Source organism: Myodes glareolus, chromosome 19 (assembly GCF_982192425.1).
Source record: "Myodes glareolus chromosome 19, mMyoGla1.1, whole genome shotgun sequence".
NCBI classification, from domain to species: Eukaryota; Metazoa; Chordata; class Mammalia; order Rodentia; family Cricetidae; genus Myodes; species Myodes glareolus.
This window is the reverse complement of record NC_142044.1, coordinates 6,871,577-6,897,544: the sequence shown is the minus strand read 5'-3', so window position 1 is coordinate 6,897,544 and position 25,968 is coordinate 6,871,577. Positions and strand designations below refer to the sequence as shown.

General features: G+C 38.6%; 1 protein-coding gene across 1 annotated transcript in view; it reads right to left on the bottom strand.

Annotated features, from left to right (window-relative positions):
- Zfpm2 (zinc finger protein, FOG family member 2) overlaps positions 1 to 25,968 on the bottom strand; it is a 422,522-nt gene that overhangs the window by 317,085 nt on the left and 79,469 nt on the right. The window contains exon 2 of the mRNA XM_085679019.2: positions 17,141 to 17,299. Within this exon, the coding sequence (XP_085535145.2) occupies positions 17,141 to 17,299 (159 nt within the window). The remainder of the gene's footprint in view (positions 1 to 17,140; positions 17,300 to 25,968) is intronic.

The window sequence follows — 25,968 nt, the reverse complement described above, 5'->3', positions numbered from 1 at the left end:
AAGATGGTTGGGCTGGAAATGCTTATTTAGCTACAGATTATTTGGGGGGGGATTAGGTAATATTAAGCCATTATTGCCAAATTATAGTCATAGACATGAATAGAGAATCAAAATAGAGGTGCAAACAATACCCCAATTTTAGCAATAACTAAGGGGAACTTTAAACAGGTCAACTGTAAATAATAACAGGAGGGTAGCCATCACAGCGTCTGACTCAGGTTCCCTCTGACTATCCAATACAGTTATATAAATAACACAATTATTTTCAAATATGCAAGTCATCTCCCTGTTACTTTACTTGCTTTCTCTATATTTAGTATTTCATTATCTTGAAAATCCTTTTCAGATTCCAGAATATGAAAAAAATTAAGCAAAAGAATAAAATGCATATTATCTGGTTATGACATTGAGATCCCAATAAGAAAATCCTAAAATTACTCATAGCAACAATCCAGGGGTAAATGTATTATTTTAAGAGAAAAAAAAACTAATTTTTATAGTCAGTGTATGGCTCCTGTAGTTTGCAATATCTTATTATAGCTGGTAAGGGAAATTATTGAAAACACTTATGTACAATTAAAGTTTGGAGGATTTAAGGAGAAATAGTGATTTGCAATCCTTCTAGAGTACTTAAAGTTGTTCCAGCCATCAGTGCCATATCCCAGGTGAAGGATAGCTAAGTTCAAGCTTCCCGAGGATTTCACACATAAGGAAAATGTCCAAATGAAAGTAGAATAGCTTTCAACAGAACATCACTCAATAATCTTTTAAAAATTGTTTTTATTGACCTATATATTTTTCCCCACTAGACTCCCATATTCTACCCTGCTCTTCTATCCTCTCCCATGGTCCTCATGATCCCAATTTACTCAGGAGATCTTGTCTCTTTCTACTTCCCATGTAGATTAGATCCACATATATCTCTCTTAGGGTCCTCTTTGTTGTCTAGGTTCTCTGGGATTGTGAATTGTAGGCTGGTTTTTCTATACTTTGCATCTAAAAGTCACTTATGAGTGAGCACATATAATATTTCTCTTTCTGCGTCTAGGTTACCTCACTCAATATGATGTTTTCTAGATCCACTCATTTGCCTGCGATTTTCAAGATGTCATTTTTTTTCCGCTGTGTAGTACTCCATTGTGCAAATGTACCACATTTCCCTCATCCACTCTTGGTTGAGGGGCATCCAGGTTGTTTCCAGGTTCTGGTTATGACAAATAATGCTGCTATGAACACAGTTGAGCACATGGCCTTGTGGTATGATTGAGCCTCCTTTGGGTATATACCCAAAAGTGGTATTACTGGGTCTTGAGGTAGGTTGTTTCCTAATTTTCTGAGAAATCGCCATACTGATATCCAAAGCAGCTGTACCAGTTTATTCCTCATTATTCTCCTGAGTAAGCATTAGAATGGCTTAAATAAATAATCAAATGTAGGCAGAAAGACTTACTTTATATGTTTAGATTAATTTACTTTATTATTAATACATACACATTTTTAATATGCATGTATGTGCACCATAGACAGTTGTGCACCATCACATGGGTACTGGGCACTGAATCTGTGTCTCCTGAAGTGCAGTAAGTGGCCATCACCACTGAGTCACCTCTCTAGTATTTACTTTAAAATCTACTGAAATAAACATATCTCAAAGTTTATGCTTAAATAATTTGTATTGTCTTTCCCAAATTTATCATCCAAAAAATCTTTATTGCAACTAATATCAAACTATTCAGAGATTTTACTCAAATCAGACCCATCTCATTCTGAAGATGAGACCGTGTCTGGAGGGCTGTAACAGGATGACTGTTTGCAAGTCTGCCAACCTACTGTAAGATCTTAAGACTTACAAATAAGAGAGTAAATGTGGCATTTACCTTTCAGGGTCTGGACTGGTGCCACCAACTGATCACTATTCTTTTAGTTTGTTGCCTGGGTTTCAAACTCATCATTCACTTCACAAACCCATTATTGCCATCAAGATAAAAGCAAAGCCAGATTTTACTTTTGAACCTGCCTTTCCCACAAGCCAAATCTCCACGTGCAGTGGATCCGACAGGTTTTAGAACACGATGGTGTTTGACCACCATGTTCCACACATCCTTACTCTTCCCCCTGCTTTTTTACAGAATTACCCTTCCCACAGGGACAGCTCTGTTCTGATGCTCTACTAACAGACATGATGAACAAGCATGCACACAACCCTACAGCCTTTGGCCACACCGTGCTCACTTGTGTAGTACTCATTCAAATATGAAGCGTAACACAGAACCAGTCTACAATGTGTCTTCACAGACACCAGCTACAATGACAAAACATGAAGGCTGCAATCTGAATGCCATTTAGAATACATAGTTCTAGCACCATAATGGGAGATGAATTCCAGAAGTCAAAAGTTGGGCTCAACAAAACAGTAACAACAAAGGCAAGCAATTCCTCCAAAAATGCATGGACTGAAAAGGCAGGCAAAGGTTAAAAGTGCATGCAGTACTGTCCTGAGGACTGGAGTTCAGATTCCAGCACTGACACATAGGAAGTCATGCCTTCCTAAAGGTCCCATGATTCTAGGTCTACACAAGGATTTAACATCTTCCTCCTACACATGCAGGGGTACACACACTAACACACGTGCATATATTCACATGGACACCAATAGAGTAAATAAATTTTCAAAGTATAAGTGATATCATTTTTTTTGCCAATAAATCTAGTTTGTTCCTGCTGGTATTTTTTTACTTATCTCTTTTCTCTCTATCTTACAGCTTATGGGAAACTTAAATTAAGATTTCTTTTTCATTTTAATTAATCAGATTTTGTGGTTGTATTGCCTGTGTGTGTGGACATGTGGTGGACACATGCATATGACTGTGGACCTGTGGAGATCAGAGGACAGCTCAGCAGAGTGGGTTCTCTCTTTCCACTTTGTAGGTTCTAAGAATCATGCGTGGGTCCTCAGGCTTGTAAACATGTGCCTTTACCCACTATGTCATCTAACTGGTCCTTCAGATCTGCATTGAAAATTTCAGATTTCCAGTTATGCATTCCCTCTTGTATCTGTCTTTGTTTAGTTTCTTGTTCTTAGTAGTTTCATCATTCATTGTCCTTTCTGATCCTCATCTTTGTCTCTGGGGTCGACTATATGACAGTCACCTCTGTATATCTGGACGTTCTGTTCTCTTCCCTGAGCCTGGCAGTCAGTTCCTTCTTCACACCTATGAATATTTGGTTACAGTTCCCGTGAACCCACTTTATGCCTATGCAACATTGATTCCAGTCCCAACACCGCATTCTTAAAGACAGTTTCACTCACCTTCCTCACTAGGTCAGACAACCTTTTATCAACATGTTAGCAATGTTGCCCGTAGGATAATAAACTCAGCTTTGTATTGTAGCATGGCTCACATGGCTGAGACAGCAGGCATTCAATCAGTATCTGTTAGATCGGGAGTATAAATTCAGTTTGCCCTGAGTACCACTGTGCTAGACTGTTTTTGCCTTTATTCAATGGACATATGTGTGATCTGTGTACATGCATGTGCACATATGTGAGTGTGTTTGTGCACATGCATGTGTGCATATGGATACAGATATGTGTACCAGAGAATGTACGTCACATTTAGAGAGCAACTTTCAGGTGTCAGTTTTCTCCTACTAACGTGTGTTTCAGAGATCGAAATCAAATAGGCAAGGGTAGAGACAAGTGTTTCAGCCTTCTGAGTCTACCAGTCTGGTCCTGACCCTGTGTTTAGAGTCATTCATTATTCCAATAATCAAGTAAAGCAAATTCAAACTATATATTTTCACAATCTCAGCAATAAGAAAAATTAGATCTGGACATGCAGTCACCTAAAGAATAAACATCTCTGTATGTCTTAGCATGAGCCATTTACAAAGCTGACCAGTTCTGTGGCTACTTTCAGGAGTCTTTTATTACTATAAAACCTGGTCCAAATGAAGTTTCTATATCTATTGGAAGCAAATGTTTCAAAAAAAAATCCCAGGTCATATCATTTTTACCCTTTCTCAGATTTATATCTAGCTTCCAACACCAGAGATTGCCCCAAACGTTATCACAAGACCCATTCAGACTCTATGGAGGGCTGAGTCCTCCCACATCCCCCACTGCTTCAGTGCCAGGAGGACCTTGAATGCTGTATGATAACACCAGGAAAACACAGATGGTACCCACAACACCATCCAGATGTTCAGAAGCATGGGACAACTCTCCCTTTAGAGGGCTTTAAAGCTGGTTTCCTGACTCTCTGTGGCCTTTACGAACTCTGACAGTTTATTCAAGTTTGGTAGATTTGTTGTTCAGGTATCTAATATAAATAGAAAGGCATTTTAAGAACCTTACTGAAACCCAAAACCAGACTTAACACTCTTGATCACTGTTGCCTACTATGAATTTACCTCACTCTTCTGTGTTTTTCATTGGGTTGATTTGGGCTGGTGGGGCCTGATAATGTAGGAGGCACTTGCTAAGAACATAAGTGGGAATTAGAGAGAGATAGAATACTGGGACAAGTGGCCAGCACTGAAGCTAGAACTGCGTTTCTCTCGGAGGAAAAGGACCTTTGAGTACTAAGTGAAGGTCAGTCGACCCTTTCTGATTAACCTCACAGTTCTGCCTAGAGTGCTCAGGAATTCAGGCGCTGTTGACAAACCAGCCGCAGAGTTCTGAAGTAATATCCAACATTTATGCAAATTGCTCACATCTCAGACTTGTTTAACACTATTCTGAACTGTTGTAGTTCTGTTATTATTTGATACAAAGCTAATTAAACAGTTGTAAAATTAAATACAAAGGAGAATGAATACATGTATTATCTGCTTGGCCATATGAAATATGAACATAACATCTACATAATACATAATTCTCAAAATGTTTCTTAATTAATGATCTGATGTTTTGGGAGATCACCTTAAATGTCTCAACACAGCCATTTGGACTGCAGGGAAAACACATCATTTTTTTGTAACATGTGTTTTCCTCATAATGTAAACTATCTTTTGTCTTATCTTTTGTCTTTTCACATGCACTGCCATAGAGTTATTATTTCTTATTAAAAGTGAGTATGTGGGATAGTACAATTGGAAATGGGGGGTTCTTGGGGGGTGATGTGGAAACCTAGTGCAATGGAAACTCCCTGAAAAAGTGTAAAAGTAGCACTAACAGGGAGTCCTTAGTAATGGAGGTCACAGGGCCTGAATGCACCGTCTTCTATAACCAGGGATGGCATCCAGTGGGGGATCAGGACATCAACTCAGCCACAAAACCTTCAGCCTATAACCCATTTGCCTGTCAGATGCACTGGGGTGATGGTGGGTCAGAGATTGTGAGAGAAGCCAACTAAGGACCGGTTTAACTCACTTAGGAGAGGAGGGTAACCCATGCTCAACACTACCCTGATGGCCAGAAACTAGAATCTGGATACCCCAGAGACTTAGGGTAGAACCAACCACAACTAGAAAAAGAAAAAGAAAAAGAAAATAATCAATAAAATTACTGAAATTATCCTAATGATATTCTGCTATATTCATTATACTTGTAGATCAGATCCTAGATCAGTGGCCACCAGAAAGGGTTCCTCTGCAGCTGATCGGAGCCAATGTCCCCAAACATTAGTCAGAGTCCAGGGAACCCTGAGGAAGAGGGGGGGGGGGAAAGGATTGTAGAACCTAGAGAGGTTGAGCACAACAGGAGAACATGACCCACAGAATCAACTTAGCAGGGTTTATAGGAGCTCACAGAGACTGACATAGCAATCACACAGCATGCACGGGACTTCACTAGGTCTTCTGGATACATGTTGTTGTAGAGTTTGATGTCCTTGTGAGACACCTCTCAGTGAGTCAGGGCTGTCTCTGACTCTTTCGCCTGCTCTTGGAACCCTTTTCCTCCTACTGGGTTGCTTAATCCAGCCTTGATAGGGGGGTTTACGCTTAGCTTTATCATGTCTTGTCTTGTCTGGCTGATATACCTGGTAGTCTTGCTCTTTTCTGAAGGGAAATGGAGGAGCAGTGAATCTGGTAGAGAGAGAAGGTGGGGGTTACTGGAAGGAGTGGAGGGAAGAGAGGCTGTAGTCTTGTATTATATGAGAAAAGAATAAATAAAAAAAAGAATGACTATATGCTAGTATTATACAGTCATCAGCCTCCAGGACAGAACACAGGAATGTACAACAAAGACTCAAGCGGGCAAATTCAGGCTGAGGGACATCCAAACATTTACACAGGGTCCACATGTTACATGCTTTCCTGTGTTTTACATAGGCAAAGCTTTTCCTTTATTTACTATATTATTCTAAGAGATGAGAATATTCTTTATCTAGTCTTTCTTCTGCTCTAAAATATTCAGTAAGACCATTTACACACATCCATGCTCACATACCACAAGCAGGTCACATGAGTGAGTTCTCAGTGTTTGAAGTGCACTTTGCATAGCCCGAAAAATTACAAGTTTGTCCAAGACCCCCAGGTACAGAGACATAAGCTAATCCCAGTGCTACAGTAGACTATCATCAGATCTCATTGTCAGCCAGGTGGAGGCATGGAGGGTAGTCTGTGCATCTCGGTTGTTGATCCCTCCCTTGATAAATCGATGCCTTTAATCAATAAAAAGATCTTCCCTTCTCACTGTCAGAAAAATATCATCACAGTCTACCGCCTGTGCAGTTTTTCTTTCCATCTCTGCTATGTGCGTAAGGCTGGTGCGATATAGCCACTGTCAAGTTTCCGAAGAGTTCCTTGTCTAATCTTCCTACCCCTCCAGATCGTCGATACAGAACCCCTTTAGGATGCATTGCTTGCTTTTCCAGTTCCTGTGTTTATCTCGCGTCCACTCTTACCATCTGCTGCATTGCATTTCCTTCAGAAAAGGGAGAAGTTTTCACAGTGCCCAGAGCTCTCCCTGCAAACAATGCCCTCTTCCTCTCTTCCTTCCTTCCTTTCCCTGCTTTTTACTTAGGTTTATTGTGTGTTAAGGTCAAACAGTTTTAAAGAGTTCAATTTGCAAACATTTCCATAAGGCCGAAATTCCTATCCAAATAGTTGTGATGGAATTATAAACACCCCAGTCATTTATTACTGGCTTCAGCCCAAGTATACACACTCTGGTGTGTTTCTGTTCCTTTGAATTGCCTGAAAACAAGAATACAAGGAACAGGCAGTGAGAAATTATGGCCTATTTTATGCTACCATACAGAGTGACATGGCCATTCATTAAGTCTCAGTGGTCAAAAGTACTTTCCGTATAGACCTTGCATCATTGATATACCCTCTTTCTGTACTTCAGACAGGTTTTTATCTATTAAGCCTTTAAAGAGACCCTACATGACAGGAATACTTTAAGAACATTTATCATTAATTTACTTAATACTTGTTGTTTCTTGGTTTTGGTAAAACCCCATAGTTTTTTTTTTTTTTTACTTGTGCAAGAGTGTTGTTGTTGTGGTTACTTTGTTTGTTTATTTGGTTTTGTTTTTGAGACAGTCCATTTAAAAATATCTTGTGAAAGTGAGGTTTAGACTTCTTCAGATGTTTTCATTTCCTTCTAAAAGAATTATTTCATAATGAATGTCAGAAAAATATTTCCATAATTTATTAAAACTAATACCCTCTGCCTTATTTTTTACTTTTATTTTTATTTATTTTATTAGTGTTTTGGAGACTGAGTCTCTAACTGTATTTCAAGTTAGCCTATGATGTGGGATTCCCCTTTGTATGCCATGATTATCATTGCTGAATAAAGAAACTGCGTTGGCCTGTTGATAGGTAGGCAAGGAAAACTAAACTGAATGCTGGGAGAAAGAAGGCAGAGTCAGAGAGAAGCCATGGAGTTGTCGCCAGAGACAGATGTTGGGAACTTTACTCAATAAGCGACAACCATGTGGCGATACACAAATTAATGGAATTGAGTTAAATTAAGATGTAAGAGTTAGCAAATAAGAAGCTAGAGCTAATGGGCCAAGCAGTGATTTAATTAATACAGTTTCTGTGTGATTATTTTGGGGTCGAGCAGCCGGGAATCAACAAGCGACCCCTCCTTACAACAAGCCTAAACTAGAAGCAGTATCTTGTCTAATCTTCCTGTGCTAGCCCCCAACATCTACTCTAATTTTTTAATATATTTTTTTGAAATGCACATTCATGTGTGTCCATATGTGTGCAAATGAACATGTGTCTAGACATGTATGCTTGTACATGAAGAGGCCAGGAGTTGACATTGGGTGTCTTTCTCAATCACTCCCCACTTTGTTTATTGAGGCAAGGTCTCTCGCATAAACCTGCCAGTTATGGGTTGCTGGTCAGCCTGTGCCAAGGGACCTCTTCCTCATATTTGCTTCCCAAATACTTGAATTAGTGACCACCTACACTCCTGCCAGGGTGTTGGTGAGCTATGGGGATCTGAACTCGCGTCCTCACATGGCGCTACAGATTCCCTATCCACTGAGACATCTTCACCATCCTCCTCACTGTAATGTGGTATTACCTTGGTAGTTTTCTGACTTTCACCAAAGTACCAAACCTATGGATGATAAAGTGAAAAATGATATCTATGCTGCAAGCCAGTAAGCTGATTAGAAACACTGTGCACACACCAAGATTCCTGACTTTCAGGGACAAACAGAAAATGGGAGTTGCTGTTACCATTATCCCAATTACTGTAATTGGTGCAGTCTCAACGCTGCTCTGTCTAATCTCAGAAAGAAAAGGAACGCACTGAGACGGTGACAATCGGCATCCGTTATCAGCGCTTATTGGTACAACACGGCGAGCTATTTTCATTTGACCTCTTAAGAACAACAAAAAGTGACTAACTTTATTACTATAATTAAATTCATCATATCACAGCTTTCTCCATTTCCCTCTACACCTTCTATGTTTAGGGCTACCAGAGATAAAGATTATCCCATCAGGTAATGGATGGGCAAATGCCTAATACTGCCTGTTGCTTCTCAAATGATAACAAATCACTGAGAGAATTTTACATACTAACAAGAAAATGCAAATTTTATGTGAGAAGATTAAGAGCTTTGAAAAACCTATTTTACTTAAAAACTTACTAAATGGTAGAGCAGAACCATGAAACTGGAAATCATTTGTGATATTTAAGGATATAAAGTAGAGGAGACACTGCTATTTCCAAGAAAAGTCTCCTACAGAGCGAACACTTTCTCTTTAATCCTGGTTCGCCCAACAGTTAACATTCAGGTTTGTGAATCAACCTAATTCATACGGTTAAAGTAAATTGGCTACCCAGGCATTACCAAAGCTATTCGTACTTATAGTTTCCTTTAGAATAGAAAAATAAACAGTGCTAGCAGATAGGCATGCTTGGCAAACAGGCGACTGACGCTCAAAAATAAATTACATAACACTGAGATAAATAGACCTTAAATATAACAGTAATTCGATTAAAAATGCTTTCTTAAGAAACACTGAATCTTTATTCAGTACAAAACTGCACCCAAGAAAATGGAGAAATTAAATTGGGCTTCCATATAGGTAGTTCTCTTTCATATTATTCAGCTAAATTTAATGATCAACTGGTTCAATATCTAGATTAAAACTGAAAGAGCCAATCAATAATGCATGTGTCTCATAATAACCAGATGTATATAAATATAATGCCAGGATATTAAATAGATTATTCTTCTTTTATATGACTTTTAACATTCAGACCAACCAACAACCCAAGATAAATCTTACAAGTCCAGAAAGGGTCTCGCTCTTGCAAAAACCTTACACTTTAAACCAACAAATACATTTTCTAAATTATAAGAAAATGGCCTTTATAGTAATATTCATTCTTTCTGTTGTAAACACATTGCTCATTTGAAATTAAGATATCGTTGAAAATAAGTCAATCCCTCCCAAGCCGTATGTATTTAGCTAGACAAAAAGAGAAATATACTTTGGTATAACATGAGGTTATATGAGAAATTCTAACAGAATGCATGTCTTACCAAGTTCAAATTTATCTTGTAAAAGAACTTTAGCAGACTGCACTTGTGAAATGTTGATGACCATTTCACAGGAAAAAAAATGCAACAGACTTATCATATGCAAAAAAAGTGTGATATGGTTTCATACATGACTCCTATAAACACCACAGTATGAGACATTTCACATAATGAGAAAAATCTATCACTTTTCGCCTTGTTGAAATTTTTGTCTTGATCTAGAGTCCAAGGTGAGGTAGGTAGACAAAGCTTTATCTGACCCTTATATATGGAGCATTATGTCACAGGAAAAAAATGAAAAAAACTACAAAGCCATCTGGTTTCACCAAACAATTACCACCAAAACCTGCCTCTCTACTCTCTTGCTGCCCGGGGCTTGCTCAGGTGCCCCTCATTTTCCCACTGATCAACATTTAAAACATTCTGCTGAGTTCTGAGTAATAACCATGCTGTGGAGACTTTTTAAGCGGCTAAGAAAGCCTGGCAGCCCCACGTCACAGGTGTACTACTTATCATGAGATAAAAACCCAAGCCGGATATGACTATTATCTCTCTTACTAGTACCTTAAAAAGTCATTACTTTTCAGTTCTCACCATGGGACAGCCCATGCAGGAAAAACACGGTGATTTTTAAAGTGCATTACAACAGAATGTGAAGGAGAACTGGGCCTAGGACAGCCTAAGGTTTGCCAAGGAACAATGTTATGCGAAGGGAGGGAGGTGGCGGAGAAGCAAAGCCAGGTCCATGCCAAGCAAAGCTGGGGGCTGTTCAATCAGCCCTATCGGCTCTCCATCAGTGTCTCCACTCCAGCCAAATCCAGGAAAAACAAGGAGTCAAAGATTCAGGTCAATAAGCTTACAGGCGATTTGCACAAACAGCTCCTCCAGCAAGGTAAAAAACAAAGTCATATTGGCTTTTCTCTTTCACTCCTTCTCTTTGAACTCCCTGGTCCAAACACACCCTGGAAATGTCAATGTTATATGCAAGAGTTTAAGGAGCTGAGCTTCTTAATCCCGTGAAGAGAAAAAGAAGAACTTTGTCTGTAAATATCCCCTTCCTTATTGAGTTCAAAGTGATTACAGCAGACCTGCCACCTGCAGATATGGGTTCTGTTACCCCGCATCTGAGAAGGAGGCAAGGCTTCACAAAAGCCAAGCAGGGAAAGAACCCAACTGAAGGGGAGATAGAAACGGACTTCTTTACTGAGAAAAGGATCCAGAGAAAAGAAGAAACTAAAAGACAAAAATAAACACGGATGTTTGAGATGAGGAACAGCTGAAAAACAAGCAGGACCCCACAGGTTTGAGGGCAGGTAGGAAAAGAGCGATGCTAACCGGCTAGGCTTAGCTTGTTATGTAAAGTCCAAGGAAAAGATACAGCCTTTCCAGCTCTGTTAACTTTTAAAACAAAACTACAAAAACAGATAGAGGCAAGGGGGAGAGGGGAGGAGGGACAGCTCAAAGGGTCTAGCAGCCAGTCTCCCTAAGCATAATAATAAAACTTCTACCAATTTGCTGGCTTCCTATTCTTTGTTTTTCTCATTCAAGGATGTGGGAATCTGTAGAAAACATTGACCCAACTCTGCTAAGGTGGAAAGGAGCAAGGTGACACAGATTGTCCCCAAACACCCGCAAAATGCTACTGTGGAATTTATATTAATGAGCTACAGATGGGGTCTCATCAAGCTCTTGGCTGAAGAGATGATTCGGATTGGGTTATTTGTATTTCCTGACAGCTCCCCCAATTTACCTGTCTCGGTTTCCTGCTGCCACCTTCATTTTTTTGCAGACCGGTCCTCACTCGGCACGAGCAAGCTGCCTCCTGACTGTGCATCTTCTCTCGTGTTCTCCCCCTTTCACAGTCCCCTTCCCTGTATCGTCCACAGTGCCCGGATCCAGCACAGGTTCCTGGAGCAGCAAATCCTGCACAACTGCACCTTTCCCTCCAGCTCTCTGCTGTCCTCTGTGTGCTAGGTCCAACACTAGGCACACAGGTCAGAAAGTTCTAGAAGCCCACTGCTTTCCTTCTGCCTTCTATTCAAAGTCTGCCTGCCTAATTGTTCTTTATAGAATCTGAAGTATCTCCACACATAGCTATAAAGCCACTCCACCACCTAAAACTCTCCTGTCTTTCCTCATGGGCTCAATATTGCCCACCGTACACAGACTGAGTTTGATTCCTTCATTAACCATTCCTTTTCCCCTCGGATAGAGATTGTGTTTTGTTATTGTAGATGCATATTACTGAGTAGCTTGAGTTCTATTGAATTTATCTATGAACAAGACTGGAAACTTCTGGTCACCTGATTCAGTATCTGTTTTGTTTGTTTATTTAATTTCATAACTACTGCTAGGGCTAACATTAATTCCAACACTGAGGAACCTGTGTTCTATTCTACTTTCTTAATGTACCTTACAATGTTCAATTTTAAAAGGGTACTTAAAATATTCATTCCCTTTTAAATATTATTTAATATAAGCTCTTTGAATATATGATAATGTCCATCACTGCACAATATGCTTCCTTATTGTATGGATTTCCATCTTGCAGGCTTTTGCCAACACTGATCTTCCCAAATGCCTTTTTAGTGTGCACACTATCCAATAATCTCTGACCATTTTTTATATCTAGGTGCTAGGAGAAGAATTTGGGTTTTCTGTCTTTAAATGACAAGGTTGATGGTATTATATTCCCTCTTAGCTTCCTTAGAGACCATAACATCACAGAAAAATTTCCAAAGGCTCCTAGTAACTTTCCTAGATCATTATTAACAACTCAGGCTATCATTGCCATATAGTTTTTGAAGATTTTTCTCCATAGCACAGCTGCTTTCTTACTTACTACATGACAGAGACACCCATCTGACTCTCTCCTTCCTGTTCACACATCCTGTTCATTCTCCTGAAATGTATCCTATACATAATTACTTCACCTCTTTCATAAACAAACTTAAATATTTCACTTTGGAATTCCACTTGGACTAATTATTAAGTCTAGGCTTAGTTTTGCACATGCATGACTATATGCCCCTGTTTTCTACATTAAACAGGGAAAGAGAGATGCAATAGCTGGGGCAAATAATTCAATACCACAGGAAATGTGTAGCACTTATGAGCCCAGTGTGGATGTCTTCGTCATCTGCAAATTCAAGGAAATAATTCTTGCTTGTTCCCTTCCTGTCGCAGATGCCGGGAAGGCAAGAAGCCAAGCAGTTTAGAACAAAAGACAATGCTACGACCTGAACCATCACTTTATATTTTGCCCAGCGTTTTAAAATATCAGAGGCCCAAAGCAGTTTAAAGAAACATCTTATAGTAAACAGTCTCTTTTGTGTGAAGGTGAGACGCACACACTAGTCCAAACCAAGAGCTGACTTGGTATTTTCAATGGGATTTGTCAATTCTAGGCCTACAACTTGAAGAGGGATATGTCTGAGATACAAACACATAATTAAGAATTTAACCTATTAAAGAAACATAAAGTATAAATTACACTTTTCCTGATTTTAACCTTGCTAGGTTGAGATAAACGATATTTGATCCCATGGTTTAGAGAGACCCACGGCTTTAATATTAATGATTTCTTCCAGATGTGCACAAAATCTTGCCCTTTAGCAAGAACATAGATAATATGAGTGAAGTCAGGAAAAATAGAAAGTAAAATTATTCTAGCCATTGACAATATCCTACAATATATGGCAATCCTAAACATAGAAACATTTACCTATAATAAGCAGTTTTTTCACAGATATTTAAAGAATGAAGCTTTTCCTCTCTTATTCCTCAAAAAACTAAACAGTTACGATAACATGGCATCAGTTACACAAAATCCAACACTAAAATACTGATGAGGATGCAGTCACCTTGTAAGGATGCTTCCTATTCTCCCTGAACTCATGTCAGTATTTGTGGCTTGAAGAATTAAGAGACTCTTCGTATGTTTTATAGTATAAGATCTTAAGCTAACTCTTACTTATTAAGAACATGCATCCAATGTCTAAACATTTTATCTATGGCAGCCATTAAAATAACTAGATCATTGTAGATTTTTGAAAGAAACTAAACCATCTAACTCACTTGTTGATATAGAATGACAACTTTGGAATCATCATAAATGGTCAAGAATGTATACAAAAATTAGATTTTCAGTGAAAAGGCTCCTTTTAAGAGACCATTTTATACCTGGCTTTTCAGTCACAGTATTCATTCCCTTAAGCTTTAAGTCATTCTCCTGCTTCACTGCTTAGTCAATCTTCTCTCGTCAACCACAAAGGAAGCCAAACCGTGTGCCACGGAGACAGATGCGACTACCTACGCAGAGATCGCATTCTACTCTTCAAATGAGATGTTTTCTCTTCCAATTTAAACTACACAAGTTAAATAGTGAGAGAAGGCGAAAGAGAGTGAATGAGAAGACTGCAGTCCTTGTACAACCGGCTACAGTGCCGATCAGTGCTGGCTTCCTTTCGTATCTGTTTAACCAAATTCCAGGGGCATTCCCACCATTCACTGTCTATGAGAGTAAAATCATGTAATTCTCTCCTGTTACATAAGGCCACAGGAAAACGAAATAGTAATGTTCTCATTTATAGTAACGATATCACATGAAAATAACAGTCCTTATTCCCATGGATGACTTTTTTTGTTTCAAACTGAGCATTAAGGAATTGTTTTATAATTCACGTATATTATATACTATTCAACAGCAGTGCCTGTGCTATTAAGTGTTTGTTGCATATTTAAAATATCTTAGGATTCCCAAGTGTTTATCAAATGGTCACATCCATTAAATAGCATTCACAATAATTGTAATTCAATGTTCTCATTTCCCAAATGCCCGTTATTACATTGAGTCCTGATTCTTGTTAGTGTAGATGAATATTATTGTCTTACGACTATAGACACTGTTTACAAAAAACCATTTGTTCTGGTTCTGTCTGTCTCCAAGAGATCACCCAAAGCTTTAGGTTTACCAAACTCTTTTATTAAACATAAGCCTTTAGGAGTGATGACTCCAAATTAAAACAGGATATAGAAATACTTACCATTGCTAAATTAATGCAATTATTAACTTTATTTATTTTTAATTACATTAGTTATGCTTCTAAAGATCTAAATTTATGTCTTAACTCTTTAATCATAAGAGTCCAAAGAGAGAGGAAAAGGCAAATGCCTTCCATTCCTTAGCTTTTCTCGTTCTTTTTTTTGAAAATAATAATACTCTAGAAAAAATAGATATTTTATAATAAACATAGAAATAGAAATTTGATGGAAACAATAGAGAATAAGATGGTGGCAGATGTAATTTAAAAGCCAGCATACCTCAACACCTCAGCCTGTGCTTACATGCATCGCCTAAACTACAGATTCTCAAGAGAGACACAGAATCCAGAACACCTAAAGGAAACATCAAATTGGTCTGAAATCGCTCTATGGACAAAACTGTTCTATTCGTTATACTCTTATTTTCAGTCAAACTGATCTGTCCTAGAGATAGGCACCGTGTTACCAGGCCACTGTTCATGCTCTTGGAGATCCCAGTGACGTTGTTGCTCTAGTGAACAGAAGGACAAGAATGAGTTGGCTTTCTGAGTTTCTAAGACACCATCAACATGGGATTGCACTGTTGAGCTTTTAAAACTACTATAAATACATGTGATCATCAAGATAGATACACTGGCCATTTTTAAGCTATTGTATCAGCTTTCTTGATTTTAGGCTGCCTAGACAATCAGCACACACAAGCTCACTTCACCTCGCTCAACTGTCTAAACCCATATGCAGGTTTAGGAAAATGGCGTGCCTGCACGAGAATCGCACGCATATAAATATCGGCAGGTGTAGACAGATGCAGACTCCAAGCGGCTCAGCCAGTGTCGTCTGGGATACAATCCTGCTCAATTAGCAGACGCAGCTGTTATATCAACACTTATGACATTGCATGCTGGTAAAGGAGGAAAAGAAGTTCTAACCCAGGGGAGACTAAACAAACTAGTAAAAACAAATAATAACAAAGTCATGTGAAATCATAAAATTACTTTTAGAAAAAAAGAGGATGTAAAATAGGGAAAAAAGTTCAGGTTAGAAATCGACTGAAATTTGTTGCCGGTACTTTTTGGGTTATTTTGTGTGTGTGTGTGTGTGTGTGTGTGTGTGCATGTATGGTGTGTGTGTGTGTGTGTGGTGTCTGTAATGTGTGTGTGTATATGTAGTGTTTGTGTGTGTGTGGTGATGGGTGTGTATATGTAGTGTGTAGTGTGTGTGTGGTGATGGGTGTGTGTGTGTGTGATGTGTGTGTGGGTGGTGTGTGTGTATGTGTGTTTATATATGTGTGGTGTGGGGGTGGTGTGTGTATTTGTGTGTGTATATGTGTGGTGTTGGGGTGGTGTGTGTATGTGTGGTATGTATGTGATGTGGGTGTGTGGGGAGTAGTGTGTGTATGTGTGGTATGTGGGTGGTATATGTATATGTGTGGTCTATACGGTGTTTGTGGGGGTGCTATGTGTGTATGTGCAGTGTGTGGTGTGTGTGTGTGTGTGGTGTATGTGTATGTGGTGTATGTGTGCGTGGTGTGTGTATGTCCAAAGAGGATCCACAGAGGAAAAGGTCCTCCACTTTTTTATCCAGATAACCTAACAGGGAGCAGCAGAGTTGAAAGCTAACACCCACAGTACTCAGTTTCTAGAGAGACTGAGCCAGCTCTTGGGCTGGGGATTATCTGCACCACTAGGTGCTCATATTCAGTTACTAGTGCCATGCAAACTAAAGGAGTTCAATCACTATCTGTTGAAAGAGAGAAGAAGAAATTTGATAAATGTCAAATGTGTTATAGCTGTTTGGAAAAAACAGCAACAAAATTAGCTCAGGGAATATACCAATCAGCAATAGAGTATTTGAAAATAAAAAAGATCATTATCAAAATGAAAAAACTTGTCTGAATGACAAAAGACCTTCCTATATCCTAATCTTCCCGTAATATAGACCATTGCATTATGTTAGTACTTTTATTCCATCCTAAGGTTCAGAATGAGGAGGAGAAAGAGGAGGAAGAGAAGGAGGAAAGGAGAAGTAAGAGGAGAAGGAGGAGGAGGAGGAGGAGGAGGAAAGAAGAAGACAATTTCTTTCAAAACCACCTAAGTGACTCCATCCTCCATTCAGTCATCAAGGATTACCTTTGTTACAAAAGAACTCCACTTCTTCGCAGCTCAGATTTTCTGGCCCAAAGTCTGCTGGGAAGCTTCCCTCCAGTGGAAAGTCCCCTTTAGCGATGCCTTCCGCCTCCTCCGATGGATACTCTTCGTCCTCATCCTCAATGGCATCTTCCAGCGGTCCTTGAAAAAGAATCAGGGACACTGTACCAAACACATCCAAGGAAGAGGCAAAATAAGAATCCTTTAAGTAGGGTGGTTCTGATTACAGAAGTGAGGGAAGAGAATCACAGTTATGTTGTCCCAAGAGGACACGCACACATTAATGTAATGACACCCAAGCAACAGTGCACAGGGGTTTATGGGAAGTGAATATATTTAATATACAATAAGTACATATATGGAAACTTATAGAATAAGTGAATTTTTTAAAGTGGGGAAAAAAGAAGAAGAAATACGGCCTTCGCTGAGAAGGCAAAGAAAGCCGGTGCCAGAGGAGATGATGAGACACAGTCACTTCAGTCTCTATTGCCTCTATTCCCAGTACCAAGCCTCTCTGTGCCCGTGGACACACACACAAACAACACACACATACACATGCACTACACACATACACGCAAACACCATATACATGTCACATACACACAGATACACCACACACACCACACACACATACACATGCACGCACACACTACACACGCACACCACACATACACCGCACACATACATGCAAACACCACACACACACGTGCACATATGCATGAACACACACATGCACATACACACATACACACACACATATACACGCCTGTCTTGGAGAGCAAACCTGTGCACTTTACAATCATTTGTTAGAATTCACTGCCTGGTAAAGAAGCATGACTCTCTCTTACACTGTTGAACAATTTTACCTGCGATTTTAATAAAGATTTATAGTAACTGAATGCATTTTAATTGAACTGAGATTTTAATAAAGTCTATACTTTTAAAAATCCTTCGTAAGAGTGGATTCCAAGAAAAGATTTCATTATTATATGTGTTTGAGGCTTGAAGAAAAATTACATATTTCTCTCCCTGGCGAAATCATAACCTTATTCACAATTAATTGAATTTTTTTTTCTAAAATGAAAAGTAGTTTCCTAATGAAAAAATGTAATTTGTATTTATGTGATGCTTTTTCAGTAATAGAAATGCAATTCCCCCAGAAAGAGCGAGAGTCAGGTACACTACATTCACAGGCCTATCTACTGCAAGAGAGGGAAGGGTTGCAGTGGCACCTCCGAGTGAGTGGCGTGGGAACACGTGCTGTTAACCAAATAATGCAGCCGACTCGTTTTCCTAAGAAAAGCCTGCATTTACTGCAGAAGAAGCAATGTGGCATTTTATCCTCAGAGCACAATTATGGTAATCGGTACTAATTGTCACTCTGTCACTGGTCCCGACAGGATAAATACTTGCAGAATTAAGTTTCTGCCTCTGCTGTGTCTCTCTCCTTTTCTCTCACTTTCTCTCTTTCTCTCTCTCTCTCTCTCTCTCTCTCTCTCTCTCTCTCTCTCTCTCCAAATGTAGTAGAAAATTTTAGGATCAAAGATAAATCTTATCAATTTAAATGCTTCAATATTATTGTTGTTATATATCTGTGTAAGCCAACATGCCTACATCCTGTGGTTTAAGGCTGCCACCCATGTGAGCTTTCTAAGGTCTGAATTGACAAGACACATTTACATGCAGACTTAATTACCTGCATTTAAATTAAGGCACACCCAAGCAATACATTTTCTTTAGAAATTTTTGTCCTCTTCAGAATTTATTTTTCCCTTATGTAATTTTTAAAAAGTTTATTTTTAATATTCTCATAATTGTAACACTTCTTTTACTTAAACTGAAGAGTCAAAATAAATAAATTCATAGATCTCCTATTAGTTTTTATACAGTTATTAACAATTTCAAGTCTAGCATTTATAATTTTAGAACAGTTATGTTAAATAACAAAGCGTCCAAGCCATATATTAAATAGTAGCAAGGGATCATTCCTCCTCAAATTCATTTGTTACATTTTTTAATAAATTTATTAATGATTTATCTAATGAAGACACTAACTGATGCCATTTCCTTGTTTTTATTCTTCTGAAGTAATTTAATGTTTAATAAAAAGGAAACATGTTTAAAAAGAAAGTCTCATTTGTGTTTGATGCAGGAGTTCTGGGGTGCTTTCTCACATGATGTGCTATATAGCCAGGCTCTCTTCAGTTTTATGGTCTGAAAAGCATCTCCGCTAGCAGAACAATGTCATAGCCCACTAAGTGAAGCTGTTGATTTGCAAAGTGCAGCATTCTGCACACCCTTTCTCTAACATCGTGCATTCCCGTGCACACCAGTCTGTGGCAGTGATAAACATTTCCTGTCGGAAACAGAACTCTGAAATTCAAGCAATTCGTGAAGATGAGAACGTCAGCAGCTGGCTGTCCACAATGCCCAGTTCTCCTCCACAGGCAGGTTAACAAGCAGCTTTACATGTGTGCCTTGCTCTTCCGACTGCTTCAAGTCAACCAAAGTCTATGTTCCCCTTCCATGAAAATCAGGAGATCTTTTGGTAGACCCCCCCAAAATAAAAATATCTGATTACTCATTTTCATTCTTTTTATATAATCCATACTGGATCAATTTGTAAAGTAACTGATTTACTATTAGTTACAACAGAAATGGCATGAAATAGTCCCTTGGGGATCGTATTTTTCTTTGAAAATAAATACTCTGAATTTTGCTTACAGAAATAACTTCCAATAAAATAATAAATATTTGAACAGTTCATGTATAAAATATGAAAAGCATAAAACCCTTCATACCTAGAGAACATGCTTGCATACTATAAAAATAAAATTAACAATATGCACTGTCCTTTTTAAAGTTGAAACAGATGTGATAAAAATTTTGCAAGATCCTTTATTAAAGATAATGTTACTGAATAATTAAAACACAGAATAGCAAATTGACTTCAGCAATATATTAAATTAAATTTTGAGAGTCGTATTAAAATCTGGCGCCTGTAATCCCGGGAAAGAAAACGAACCCTGCAACCCTGATTTATCGTCGGCAAACCTCGGACTCAGCTAATGTGCTGTGGATCTTTAATAGGTGCGCAGATTCAAAATGTGCGCTTCACTTTTATTTCTAGGTTTATGGAAAACTTATAATTGATAAGTCTCCTGCAAATTCAAGAGTTAAAAATATGTCTTAGGCATCTCTTTGTGAGCTTGAGCCTCCTCCTGGAAAGGAGCATTTCCGTTCAAAGTACAAAATGGTAAAGGCTTTTTGAGCTCCTTTGCTGGAAAGGTGTGAGAACCCAATGCTTATTTAGAATAAGATGCAGGAAGATGGTTAAAGAGTCGATTCGCACTCTTCCCAAAGTAAATTAAGATTTATATAATCTACCGTACTTTCAAATGTGAAATTACTAGTCACTTCTTTAACCGTCAAGCCAGATGCTGAGAGAGGGGTTTCCCTTAAAATGCATCGTGTTTATATTTTAAGCCAGGATCTCACGTTCCTGTCAACACTATTTAACAAGAAACATCGCTGATAATTGGTGGCCATAAACTAACATTTTAAAGGGGTAAATAAGAGACACTTGAAGCCCAAGTATAATTAAAAGCACCAATGAAGGAAGGAATAGAGAGACCTCCTGGGTATGGATTAGTGGGCACAGAGTCCACTTCAGGAAAATCAGCACACGTAATTTGACACAAATAATATCTCCTCCGAAGAGGCTCACAACCAAGCTCCATGTGCCCTCATGGAGAAAATTACTTCTGATTGAGGCCACTTGGCAGGCAAGGGTGAGGAACTCTGAAGTTCAGCCCTTCAATTGTGTCAGATTTACAGATATTCAAACCCTCCTGCCAGAATTAATAGTCTTGCTGTTTATAAACATCAACATTTACCTGATTATAAAATATGAGAAAAGAGGCTCTGTATCCTAAAACGGCAACTAGAATGGAACTAAAGGGAAAGCCCGCCATGCTCTTGATTGTCCCAGAGAGTAAATGAGCAGGCTTGGGTGGAAAGTATTTGTTCCATTTTTAGGGCAGAGAAACGATGTGTGCTCAGGACCCCTTTGAATTGGCCACGGCTACCTTTGTGTCCCAGAAATAAACCAAAACGGAAGGTCCACTGGAATTCACAAGACCCACAGAACTCCATGGTACAGCGCAGCCCAGTGCCTCAGTTGCCTGGCAAAGCCCGGCCCAGTGTGGGTCTATCCTGGAATTTGTCATAGGGAGAGGATTCGAATGGCCTAAAGTTGTAAAGGGGCATATGAGATATTAAAGATTAAGTCATTCTGTCCTAGACCCTGGTTACATAACCACGGAATGAAATGTAAAATAACAGAGTGTATGCCTATGGCTATGAAGCAGATAGAAGAGAATCGATCCCCTGGGAGAAGAAACTGTTGAGAAACGCTCGCCACAGCTTCAGGGGGCTAAAGAAATCCCCCAAAGCATCCCCATAGCAGCTAATGTTAGAGCGAGAAACAGACAAAGAAAATGTGGGGGTACTATCTAAATGACATGTGAAATACAGAAGCAAGATTAAAATTAGCCACAGCACCGGGAATTGAAAGTGGAAATCAGCAAGTAAATAGCAACATTAAATACACGTGTCTTTACATACACTGCTTGCTCTGTAACTCTATCTTGGCAGACAATTCTAAACGGGGCAACCCTCACCTAAATGTCAGAACGCCTTTGTTGAGATAGTTCAAAGTGTTTCAGAATAAGGGGTTCTAACAAAAGACATTCAGCTGTGCAGAAATTAACAGGCAGGGTCATGTATGGAGGGTGGAAAGAAAGGCCAAATTCTTTGGTTCGAATGCAATATCCCCTACATGAAATTGTTCCCCTTAAGCAGCCATTGGCATGAATTTATTACATATTATCTCGGTTTGATTTTGCATACACTTTGGTTAAAATACAACACGATAAAACTATAGAGAACATTCAGTCTCTCCCGAGCATTAATATTCTACGCATCTTACAGGCTGCACAAGACTAGCCACCTAGTAAAATGAGCTTGTTTCCGAATACTGGGCAGCCTTGATTACAACTGACAGGTGGGAAGAAAGTCACATTAAAATATTATCATTCCCAATAATTACATTAATCCATCACGGTGTGCTCAGAAATTCTGGTCGTTCAGTATTTCCCTAAACCACACACAAATGTTTCCAGACTTCTCCATTCCAGTGGTTTTTTTTTGTTGTTTGTTTGTTTTTCAGCGTAGGCTGCTTTTCACTCTTTCTACTAATATCAGCTCCACAGTGAAAGCTTCAACACAAGCTTTGTTACTTCACACACACAGAACACGGTTTCCACACTCATGGAATAAATCTTTCAAAAATGTTAGTATTTTAAGGAAAACGAAAATGGTGAGGCTCTGTCCAAATTGTGTATTTCTGTGTCATGCCTCTTTCAAAATTCCTTTGTAGTAGATGTATTCAGACAAAGGAGGAAGAAGATGCATAAATATATATTCCCAAGCATGTGCACATAGCCACAGACACATACACATACACATGCATACATAAACATGGACACACATGCACAGACACACACACACACACGCACACACACACACACACACACACACAAACGTACCAATAGGGAACTCCAAAAACCACAATGTGAACAGAATATACCCTGCTTGAACCACCACGTTGCAGCTGAACTACATTTGCCTGGCCATGTTACTTTTCAAATTTACAAGTATATAAAAATAAAAGGTACAAATTCAGATTCACATTTAATCTGTAAACACACAAGCATGTGAAAACTCTACATACTTCCATTAATATATGAAAGCAGCTAAAAGGCAACTTTTCATTTTAAAATAACTTACATTTTTCTCTATGTGATGAAATGAACCAGTGGATTTATATTGGCTGTCTTGGTATCTAACTACCTGTATCTTACCTTGGTTTCTTTGTTAATTTCAAGGTAATATTCATAATACATACAATACAAAGCCTTTTTATGGGAAACATTAATAAATAGAATAACTTAGTAGTTTAATTAGATGTTGAGGTTAAAAAAAAGCGCCTTTGATTATAACAACTTAAATCTCTGGGGAAAAATGTGCCCCTCTTTTTAAAGAAGGTATTGTTTTCCTTACTTAACTGTGGGTGTATTTTTCAGCTGTGATATTCACACATTCTTATGGATCATCATTATCCTGTGGGCACACTGCAAAATGCTTCTCTCTTGGTTCCTATTCCATTTGTCTCATGCATACCCCACCGAGTCATTTAATGAGAAGGACAGGGCACAGGAATGCTCTTTGGACAGTGCAGATCTCTACGAACTCATGTAATTGAGCTTAACAGCAAGAATAAAACCTTATTTCTGTAGTCTAAAAAAAATGGTACTGTGGGAGAACAAGCTGGTTCTGCCATCACCCACTTCCAACAATAGTGGCATCAGGGGATCTGGTAGGAAAGAAACAGTTTTATTAATTTTTCTCCTTATCTACCGGAAGAATGTTGATTTTTTTCCCTCCCATTTACATTTGTTGCCTGCAGGTAGCAGGCCAGAGAATCATATAGCTGAAATTCTCCTTTTTTCATTAATTTCTTTCCATGTGTTATTTCTTATATATAATTGATTTGGGACTTTGCTCGTAGCTGTACATCTTCTTAAAAAAATATATCTGTACCAACTGCTGTCCTTCAATCAAAAAAGTTAAAGGAAATAACCGGAGTTTTGTTAAGTTTATTAAAAATGAGATCTGTGGATATTTAAATTGAGTTTTGAAATGTTAATGCACAGAAGATATTAGAGAAATTCTCATGGAATTTTCCACTCTGAAACGAAGGGGAAGGAGTCAGTTCTCATTTAAGCTGTTTCTTTGGGGGGAAGGGGTCTTTTTTATCTTAAATAGAATGGAGCAACATTTTACTATATAATCAGTACATACTTTTTATATAAAATAGTATTAACAATTTTGTGTCTAAACACAGAACAACCCAAATTGTTACATGCCATTTCCCTGAAAAGGCCACTTTTGGAACATGCAGTCACCTGAATAACAGTGGCAAACAATGTTTTCCTATGAATAGACACAAACTTGCACACAGCATTCATCTTGTGTAGTACAGTCAACTGATATTGCAAGGGAAACAGTTACAGAAGAAATTGAGACAGGGTCTGAACTGGAGTCCTTAATGACTAACTTACTCCTGAGAAGTAACTTGGACATCAAGAAAATTCACTTTATTAGTAAATACCTTGTGGATCAACCCAGAACATTAGTGACAGGAATAGCAACGAAATTCAAATATTTTGCCAGCAGGTCTCAGTCCAGAGCCTTAATTTACTGAAGATAGTAAATGTCTTGACACCTTATTTTGACTGAAATGGTCAGTCCCTTCCCTTCTACGCAGAAGATCCACTTCAAGATTCTTGGTGGATCCCTAAGCCATGGTAAGAATCAAATCTCATAGATGTATATATGTGTGTGTATGTATATGAGGCTTGATACTCACAAGAGTTTATTCTAATGGACACACCTATGTTAAACTTTATGTAATTTGCTTTGTAAACATTATAAACAAATAAACTGCATAAGACATTAACACCAATAAATAAGCTTGGTGTCAAGGCATGTTGTTACTTCAATACTTGGAAAGTGGATGGGAATTCAAGGTTTAAAACCTGGTCTTTAAAGCAATTCCTCACTTTGAAAAGAAAATAATAATTTAAAAAAAATAGGATAATTATAGTAACATGCTATAACAAATTTGCTTGGTTTGAGGGGAATTTGAGGTTTTAAGATTTTTCTCTCTTCATTTTGTGTGGTATGTGTGTTGGTATGTGCATGGTGTGGGTGTTTACGTGGTATGTGTATGTATGTGAACATGTGTATGGCGTGTGTATGTATGGATGTTGCGGTATGTATGTGTGTGTGGTGTGTATTTTTGTGTGTGATATGGTATGTTTCTTTGTGTGTGTGTATGGCATGTGTAGTGTGACTGTGTGTGTACAGCTGTGTATATATGTATAAGGTGTATTTGTATTGAATTGTGGTGTGCAATTATATGTGGTGTATGTACGTATGGTTTGTACTTATGTGTGGTATGGGTAAGTGTGTGGTGTGTAGTTGGTGTGTGTGTGTGTGTGTGTGTGTGTGTGTGTGGTTTCTGAGGATGGAACCAAGGGTCTCAAGCATGCTTAACAAGTGCTCTATCTCTGACCTACATCCCATTCCTGAAATTTACAGTCCCACCATGGCAATAAGTAAAAAATATAGAAGGCACTGTACACAACTCCGTCCTCTTCATGAGAGTATCCGGCATTTCCTCAATGTTTTATTCACCTCACTCAAAATACTTAGGTTGCTGAAAATGACAAGTAGTATATTAGGGACCGGGATCACAGCAACATACGAAATGAGAGGACCCTACCCTGAAAGGAGCAAACAACTCCCTTTCAGAAGACAAACTTGTGCACACAAGGCATGAGACCAGACAGAGGAGAACAAAACACTCCGTGTTAGCGTGGAGCGGCAAAAAGAGGTCCTTATATAATATCCTAAATGATGTGCATTTGAGCTTTTTCTTATCTTCTCTGTTATAATTCTATCCTATCCACATTTTCCACTGGAAGCAGCAGGTTTGGAGCTCTGCATTGTGTCTGCATGCCTCAAATGCTCATTCGACTAACGATTCCTCAGTTGAATTTAATTGTAACACAATTGGAAATCAAACGGCGAAGTGATAGCACTGAGAGGTAGAAAATGAGTATAAATGCCTGAGATTTTGAATAGCATGCTCACACATACATAAAATCTAAGTATATTATTAT